The sequence below is a fragment of the Kryptolebias marmoratus genome, linkage group LG18 (genome assembly GCF_001649575.2).
Source record: "Kryptolebias marmoratus isolate JLee-2015 linkage group LG18, ASM164957v2, whole genome shotgun sequence".
Classification (NCBI taxonomy): Eukaryota; Metazoa; Chordata; class Actinopteri; order Cyprinodontiformes; family Rivulidae; genus Kryptolebias; species Kryptolebias marmoratus.
Genome location: NC_051447.1, coordinates 18182775 through 18191875, shown reverse-complemented (window position 1 = coordinate 18191875; position 9101 = coordinate 18182775). Strand labels below are relative to the sequence as shown.

The 9101-nt window shown below is 40.8% G+C and overlaps 1 protein-coding gene across 8 annotated transcripts in view; it reads right to left on the bottom strand.

The window, feature by feature from the left end:
* LOC108244055 (lymphoid-restricted membrane protein) overlaps positions 1 to 6025 on the bottom strand; it is a 54172-nt gene extending 48147 nt beyond the window's left edge. For 5 of the 8 annotated variants that reach the window (XM_017429917.3, XM_025009013.2, XM_037981232.1 and 2 more), the window contains exons 1-2: positions 3285 to 3407; positions 1943 to 2556 (exon numbers count right to left, since the gene is read on the bottom strand). In XM_017429917.3, coding sequence (XP_017285406.1) covers positions 1943 to 2528 — 586 coding nt within the window. In that variant the 5' untranslated portion in view covers positions 2529 to 2556; positions 3285 to 3407. The other 3 variants (XM_037981229.1, XM_037981230.1, XM_025009015.2) reach the window with 3 other exon arrangements.
* Between the last annotated feature and the right edge of the window lie 3076 nt (positions 6026 to 9101).

Sequence of the window (9101 nt, the reverse complement as noted above, 5' to 3'; positions counted from 1 at the left end):
TAAAAGCAGCAAGTGTCTGAAAAACATTACAACTTACATACAAAAACTTACAAAAGCACAAAAAAATACTTCAAAAACTCTCCACAGAAATAAATTTCACTTGTCTGAATTTTTTATGTACAGATATGCATCTTTTAATGGTTTAAACTAAAATAAGAAAAATTTAGTTATTTCCATGCAGTGTCCAGAAAGAGGTGTTGTTCAGCTTGTAGGGCAGCACAACTGCTTCCACCCACCTCCATCATCATCATCATATGAAATTACTTTTTGTCACAACATAAAATAGTGGCTGGTAAAATATTTGAGTAGCTGGTAAAAAATTTTGTCCACCAGTCACTATGGCTGGTGGACAAAATTTTTAATTTCCACCCCTGGTTACAAACGCCAGAAGAGCCGAGAGATTTGTTTGTTGTTTTAAAGGCGTCAAAAACAAACGAGTAATTATCTGCAGTGGCCAATGATTAGTTTTTCCAAAATTCATTAAAGCTCATCTACTTGATGAGATATTTTGCTAACAGACACACAAAAAAGTCACCATCTCCCAAAAAAAAAAACCCACAAAAACATTATAGTAAAGTAACGATATCTGACAAGAAGTTTGGTTAATTTTCTGCTTTTTCCATATTTTTTTCACAGCATCTAGTCATTTTTCTAGAATTAAAACGATTTTGTGGTAATTTCCTGAAAATATATTAAATTACAAATTAAAATAACAGCAAACAGCCCTCCTTTGACCTCATTAGAAAGATAATAAACATTGTTTCATGAAGGCTATAACAAATTAGTGTAAGATAATTTTACAGCTCAGTGCATCAAAAGAAAAACAAAAATAAAAGGACAATTAGCCTCAACTTGTTTCTATGTTAATTTACATGAACACCAGTTATCAGTTTATGAAAATAACCTGACAAATATCTTATTTCCTCACATTTAAAATGAAGTTAAAGCAGATATCTTTATTTAACAGTTAAATATAAACATATATTGACTCTTACGGCTGCAAACACTCCATGTGGAAGCAAAAAAAAAAATACATATTTTAAGGCTAAAAGTCATTTTAGCTTTGAGAGAGAGCATTTTGGTTTATTACTTATTTTTACATTTACAACACGAAGAATCACAGACAGATTACACATTTATTCTATTTGAACTAAAACAGACCTTTCTTTGAAAAACTGCCTTAATTTTATTTATTTATTTTGACACAAACATGAAAAGCCCATTCTTTTACCTCCTATTTGAGTAAATATTTTTGTACATTAGTGCACAACATACTGTCAAATATAGATAATCTAATTTTAACATTTTTATGCTTTCATAAGTTTTTGCCTTTTTTTGCATGGACCTTCATTAGTTTCTTGGCATCTTGTTTTTAGGATATTTATTGAATTTAATTAAACTTTTGGTCCATTTGGTCCCAAAAAAACATTGAAAATTAAAAGTTTTCAGGATGCAAATATTTTAAATTTAAATGTTGACATTGACATGTGGGGAAAAAAAACTAATTCTGAGAACCTTTCTGCCCAAGTCTGTTAAAATATCTCATGAACCACTGGATATATTTTAGTAAAACTTTTAGGATGTTCATCTGCAAGTGATGAACATCTGGAGCCAACCTGATTCAAGATGGCCGCCACGTCCTGCTGACAAAGGGTCGTAAGTCAGACAGTTTTACAAATATTCAGGTACAAAATTGACACGGTAGTAGCTGAGAGTCTCACACTTCACACTCCTGAGCGTTAACATGTTGTGAGATGTGGTTGTGGCGGCCATCTTGGATTAAAACACTATATATGCTTTGCTTCTAGGAGTTTAGGCCTTTTATGTAAATAGCTTGCTTCTTAGCTCTTTAACCCTTTTAGCACCATCATATTAATGGTTTTCTTGTCTATTTTTGTCAATAATTGTGTCAAAAAATGTGTAAAAATGTTAAGGCTCCTACCTCCATCCCCCATGGACAGTCTCTTCACGACCAGCGCCGGGTACGGCAGCTCAAACTCAGACGAGTTTGCGGAATCAGCAGAGCAGAAGTTGACGTTGCAGGAGAAGGTGCTATTAGTCGGAGTGAAGGTTCTGGACAGAGGCGGGCTCCTGCCGGTTCTGTCAGGCTGCTCTGAACGAGGCCCCCCTGCCAAAGCAAAGTAAGGGGAGTTCATGGTCTGGGCTGTCGGCGTGGAACAGTGTCTCTGCCACGGCCTGACCCGGCTCGAATCGCCCCCGTCTGCACCTCTTCTTTCTCCCAGAGTACTGGTGATGCTGTAGGTGGCGTTAGCCACGGAGGGCCCCGAGCTTGGCACCCCCATCCCTCGCTCCCCTTCGTCTCGGCTGATGGCGCCCCTCCTCAGAACGGCCTCCAGGTTGCGCCTGAAGCCGCACCGGGGGCTGTCGTAGCTGCTGGAGGACAGTTTGGGGATCTGGAAGGGCAAGTTGGGCTCCCGGTCACCGCGCCACTGAATGGTCTTCAGCTTGCGGCAGATGCTGTCCACGGGGTTGTGACGGCGCGAGGGCTGCGGCGTGCAGGAGTCCATGCTGCGACGCGAGACGAGAGGCTGAAGTCTGAGGAGAACAAAAATATCACATATGAAATTCAGGCAAAGGGACATTATATATATAGTGAGACATGTAATATGTGATGAGGAGGACTCTCAGCTACTACCACACCAGCTTTTACCTGAATATCTGCAAAACTTACTGGAGTTAAAGCCATTTTAGTGTTTAATAATGTCAATTAACTGAATCAGGCTGGCTCCAAATGTTAGTGAGTCGTAGAGGTACTTCCTGGGAGTTTCATTAAAATCCATCCAGCTGTTTTTGAGACATTTTGCTAACAAACAAACATAACTTAAACATGATATTTGTTTTCATTGTAATAAATATATGATTTACGGTTGTGAGCATTTTAAAATACAATGAATTTGGCGCACTAAAGCAAGAAAACAACACAAACAGATTTAAAAAACGAGCAGAAATTCATGAAAACTGGTTCTTTTTTATTAAACAAACAACAGGTGTGCAAAACAGCTAATTATAATTAATTGTTTCACCTGCGATGTTTCACTTAAAGGCGGATTTTAAAACTTAAAAACTTAAAAAATAAATGGTGACGTCGCAGTTTTGTGCCTTTAAATACAAGAAAATTTACGTTTTCGCAAACAAGTCGAGCAAAATTTGACCAAATGTATTAATTTCGAGACTAACCGGAAGATAACCATTAATAAAATATAAATACAAGAAAGCAAGCGTTTAGTTTGTGATATTTTCTCGAGTTTATCCGACATAATTACCTTCTTAATTTCGCTTGAGCATAAAAATCCACGAGCAAATGTTTGGTCAGCTGTCCGGTTAGGTGAGCACGCGCATAGGTAGGTAGATCGAGACGGGCTGATCTAAAAAAAACAAAAAAAACCCGAAAATAAATCAACGCCGCCCCCTGGTGGCCTGGGTGAGGCACTACACCCTCCCGCCCTCAAAACAAACAGGACAACTGAACTGTTAGCAAAATATCTTACGAACCACTGCGCGGATTTCAGTGAAACTTTCAGGCAGTAATTACTGGGTCTACATCCACAACTGATCAGAGTTTGGAGTTAAATCAACTTAAGATGGCCGCCACACCCAACCGATCATGAATTCATGGCATGAATTTTTTATTTTATGAGGAAAAAAATATTACACCCTAATTTTGGGAGCTTGGGGGTTTCCTTATAATATATCAATCAAAAAATGTGCCCCCCCACCCCACCACCAGATTTTGGTTTGTTGCCTCAGGGCAACAAGATGCTATAAGGGTACCCTAAACTATAAGGGTAAGCGTGGAACATCTTCCTGTGATACTTCATCATTTTCATTTTCCTCTTCATTCACAGACTCATTGTCATCAGGCAGGTCATTTGTTTTCAAAAGAAACTAGTAAGCATAAAATTAGAATAGGTCATATATACCTCTTTTCACTCACTGATGAAAAAAATTGATTATGTTGATAACTATGCATCCCTACACATCTCCATCCATAAGCATGTTATAGTTCACACAAAAGTGGTCTAACTGCACAATGTTGCCCTGAGGCAACGAATGAAAAACTGCCATTTTAGTATATAAATAAAGACAAAAAGTGTCTTTACTCAATCAAATATGCTTTTTTTTAATTTAAACATGTTAAAAAATGAAATTTATCTCGCCTTCTGCTAGCAGTGTGTCCAAGTTGGCTGTGGTCCCAAAAAGGACCGTTTCAACCCAAAACGAAACGTCAAAGCCACACCCAGCTCAAATTTCATTGGTCACAGACTTATCATCTGACTTTTAATGTCATGTTTTATTTAAAAAAATTTAAAGGGGTGTTGTGTGGGCCAAAATAGTGGTTTGTTGCCTGAGGGCAACACCATGCCATAGAGGGTTAGAAAAGATGGCTACAATTCAGTGTGGTCGTAGCTGAGAGTCATCCCTAACTTATACTCTAAGCACTAGCTAACCCAGGGGTAGGCAACCCTGGTCCTGGAGAGCCACTATCCTACAGGTTTTACTTGTTTCTCTGCTCCAACAAACCTGATTTGAATCAATGGGTGATTAACAGGCTTCTGCAGAACATGAAGAGGTGATTTAACGACTGAATCAGGTGTTGGAGCAGAGGAACAAGGAAAACATGCAGGATGGTGGCCCTCGAGGACCAGGATTGCCTACCCTTGAGCTAACCCATGCACATTTTGTCTGTCTGCTAGCAAAATATCTCTTAAACCACCGGATAGATTTTAATGAAACTTTCAGGAAATATTCACTGGATGTAAATGTAGAACTGATTAACTTGACATCAATCCAATATAAGATGGCCAACTGAATTTAGGTAACACAAAAATGGCTATGAGCTCGAATTAGGTGTGGTTGGGTTGAGCATTTTCACCAAAAACATGCTCAAAGCACCACACAATGTGCAGTATTTTTGGGGTTAAACTTTGGCAATAACTGTTGGTGTCAGCACTGTCCGTTAGCAAAATATCTCATGAACCAGTCGTCACGTTTTAATCAAACTCTCAGAATGTAAAGATCAGACGTTCGTCTACAAATCATTAACATTTGGAGGGAGTCCAGTTCAGGATGGCTGCCACGGCCAATAAGATTTAACCAGTACAAATTTACAGATACTGAGCTAAGGTTTGGTGTGGTAGTAGCTGAGAGTCGTCCTCATCGCATGCTTACTCGCTATGTTGCACAAGAGCATAACCGTAAATTAAATTTGTAAAGTCTGACTAAAACAGCTGCATCTCTGTCCCTTCCCAGCATCCGAGGATTTAAATTTAAACCTCTGATGGGTCGCTCGGCCTTTAATTTGAAGGGAAACCTTTTAGTTCCCGGCTGCTTTAAAAGCGAATGCCTCCCACCTTCTAAAAGCCAGCGTGTCTCCAGCCGTCTTACCCTCAGCAGTGGCTCCAGCTGCAGCATCTTCATGATTCCTCGACTTCCTGATCCTCAGAAATCACCCCCCCCCCTCTTTATTCGATGCGCCGCTCACGTCTTCTTATTGTAGGAGCAAAACTAATCAGAAGAGATGACATTTTAAGCAGCTGTAACCTCCAGTGTCCACTCTGGTACCTGTGCTCCTTTTGCGCCTGGGCAGCCTGCTCAGCAGAATCCACTTTCCCAGCTAAGTAGCTGGAGCTTTGCTTGTTTTCTGACCCTGAGCGTCTGAGGTAGGGATTAGGGCAGACATGCGCACACACAAAGAAGAGACTTGGCTCTGGTTTCTGTGTTTCCATCCACTTCTGTCTCTTTAATTCCCACCTCGCCAATAAGTCCATGTTTGTTGCATTTTGTTGCGTCTTTCAAACCTGCTTGGTGCTTTAAAAGCGTGCTCATACGAATGGACAGAACACGTCCCTTCACTGCTTTTCTAAAGACGCCCACCCAAGTTTGTATTTATAGCCACGTAATCCCAGACGAACCGTCGGAGAACTAGGAGACGCAGATAGCGGCGAGGAAGGATTATGAGCCGTTCCGAGAACAGGCCACTCCGTCGCTGCTTCATGACTGCCAGGGCTGCAGGGCCTCACCCAGAGAGAGATGCAGCGAGATCTCACGAGCCTCAGACATCACAAGATTTCATGTCGAGCTGAAAACCCGTCTCATGACTGCAGAAAAAACAAAAAAGCTGGCTTTTGATGAGTCTTTTTAAAATTTTGACCCCCTTCTGAGGTCTGAAATCAGAAGAGAGGCCAGTCAGTTGAGCTTTTTTCTTAAAAATATTATGAAAATATTGTCTTGTCTCGTTCTCGTGGACCCAGGATCCCGTCCTGTCTCGTGGAAAAAGTGTCTCATTACAACCTCTAGCATATATGTCATGTGTATGAATGCACGCCTCTGAATGAACTCCTGCAGTAAACACCACGCTGTACTCCGGCCGATTTCTTCCAAGCAACGTCCTGCTCTGTAATCTGGGATTATGATGCAAGATTCTGCACCAGACGGGAGGAGACAAAAGGCCGGTCTAATCCCGGCAAGCTGGACGTGTCTTTAAAACAGGGTTCATATGGAAAACAGCTGGAAAAGACAGAACTCCTACAATATTTCACCAAATACAGATCTCTGGGGCATAAGCAGCTGTTTGCAGTTTTGTGAATACTTTTTAAATTTAATTTATCAGTAGTTCTCCTCAAGAAGTGTCCAATCCTGGTCCTGGAGGGCCGCTGTCCTGCAGGTTTTAGGTGTTTCTCTGCTTTGACTCATCTGATCTGAATGACTGAGTGAATAACAGGTTTCTGGAGAACTTAAAGACCTGCTGTAGAGCAGAGAAACATCTAAAACCTGCAGGATGGAGGCCCTTCAGGACCAGGATTGGGGCGCTCTCCTGCATGTTTTGGACGTGTTCTCGCTTTAAAACACCTGCTTTAAATGGACAACTTGTTGCCGTGCTCCTGGAGAACTTGACGATTTGGCGAGGAGGTGATTAAACCGTCTGAATCAGGTGTGTTGGAGCAGAAAAACCTAAAACTCCCAGGACAGCGGAGCCTCGAGGCCTGGAGTCTGACGCCCCTCTTTTAAAGTGAGGTTTTGTGGAAAGCTTCAGAACAATTATCATCTCACCTGTTTGAAGATAGCTCTGCAAACTGCCTCTGTTTAAAGAAAAACAGCTGAATTCTGAACCAAAGTGGATTTCTGTTCTCTTAAAACAGCTTCAGTCTCAAAAGCATCGTAGCGGTTCACGTGAACGTTGTCAGTTATGATGAAATTCGTGCAGTCTGCTGTTATTTGCCGTTGCAAAAACGTCCCCACAGTGTTCTGTGTGAATCAATAAAACTTACGGCGATGTAAAAGCTCTAAAATCGTGTTTGCAGAGACATCTAGAAGACTTCTGAGACTGGAGTAGCTTTGACTCCTTATTGGGATGTCAACGTAAGATGTGTCGTAAAAATCCCAGGAATGGATCAGAACCAGAGTCACGATGAAGGTTGATCTAAGTCACCTGCTGCCGCCTGGTCTCAGGTACAAGGAAACCAAAGCTCCTCTCTTTTTCCTGTGACCTGATTGCTCTGCATGTTGATGTTATTTACACTATTTCCACCTGGCTGTATAACAAACTGCCCCCTGTGGATAATAAAAGTTTATCTTACCTTTTGTTCTGGCCTCAAATTCAGCTTTTAAATGTGTTAAGATCAGCCAGTCGTAAACACGACAACAAGATGAAAGTCTAATTAAAGTATTAAAAGTTGCAAGAACAGAAGTTAGTGGATCAGGCTTAAAATCCCCCCCCCAATAAATCTGATAATCACTAACAGAACATTATTACAGCTTGTGGGTTGTTGTTATTTAATTTTTTTTGGTGTATTTTAATCAGAGGATGACGGTGCAACTCCACCACTGGATGGCATCATTTTCTTCCAGGCGTCACCAGACAGAGCAACGGTAAGAGGGAATAAAAATGTTTTACAAATGAACCAAATAATGTTGGTTCAGTGGCACAAGAAAAGTAATTTCCCTCCTCTTACGCCGGCTCAAACAGCACTCACTTAACTGGAGTTACAGCAAAAATAAAAATCAATTATTAATCAAAAATCAGTATTCATGCTTCCTAACTTCCAGGTTTTACAGAAGTTGTGCAGCAGCGAAGCACAACCATCGGACATATGTCTTCTGTGATTAAAAACTTTGTCTCAACCAGACAAAATATACAAAATATAACCCTAACATAACTGTTGCTACAAACAGGCTGCACAAAAAAACAGACTAAAGATATAAAATTTCACCATCTGAGTGTTTATTACGTAACCTAACGAGATAAAATTATTATGCTGTGTTTGTTCATATTTATCCAACATCAATTTCCTGAAAATACGTAATAAGTGAGGTGATTAATGTCCCGGTGATGTAACTCACGGCCCGGGCTGCAGGTTGGAAACAGACTCATAATGCTCTTTGCTGAAGGCCTGATTTGCGTTAATGAGCGTTTTATGTATTGCTGATTTTCTCATTGTGTTGTGCAGTGAGCCCATTAGCTGACATGTGAGCACGAATGTGATTGTTTTCTCACTTACAGCAATAAGAAAACCCTCCAGGTTTCAGCAAACATCAAATGTAATTTCAACACGGAGTCTCAGTCAGACATAAATACACAATAAGCACCGAAACAGAGCGGCAGGAATTAAACAAAGCTGCACATATCGAAGGGTCAAGAGACTGCATCACAATGATTGTAATATCAGATTAAACAGCTGCAGCACGAGAGGAAGTCTCCAAAGTGTCTCAAAACGTTCTCTATTTCCTTGGCGAGTTGCAGAGGTTTGCATTTTGTGTCGACAAACTATCGCAGAGTCGTCGCGAGCATCTCAAACCCTTATGAGTTCAGTTTCTGTATTTTGACCTCTTCCATCACTGAAAGCATCTAAGGCACAGGTGTTAAACTCCGTTCCTCGGGAGCCGCTTTCCTGCGTGTTTTAGACGTTTTCTCGCTTTAAAACACCTGCTTTAAATGGACGACTTGTTGCCATGCTCCTGGAGAACTTAATGATTTGGCGAGGAGGTGATTAAACCGTCTGAATCAGGTGTGTTGGAGCAGAAAAAAACCTAAAACTTGCAGGACAGCGGAGCCTCGAGGCCTGGAGTTTGACAATCAAATT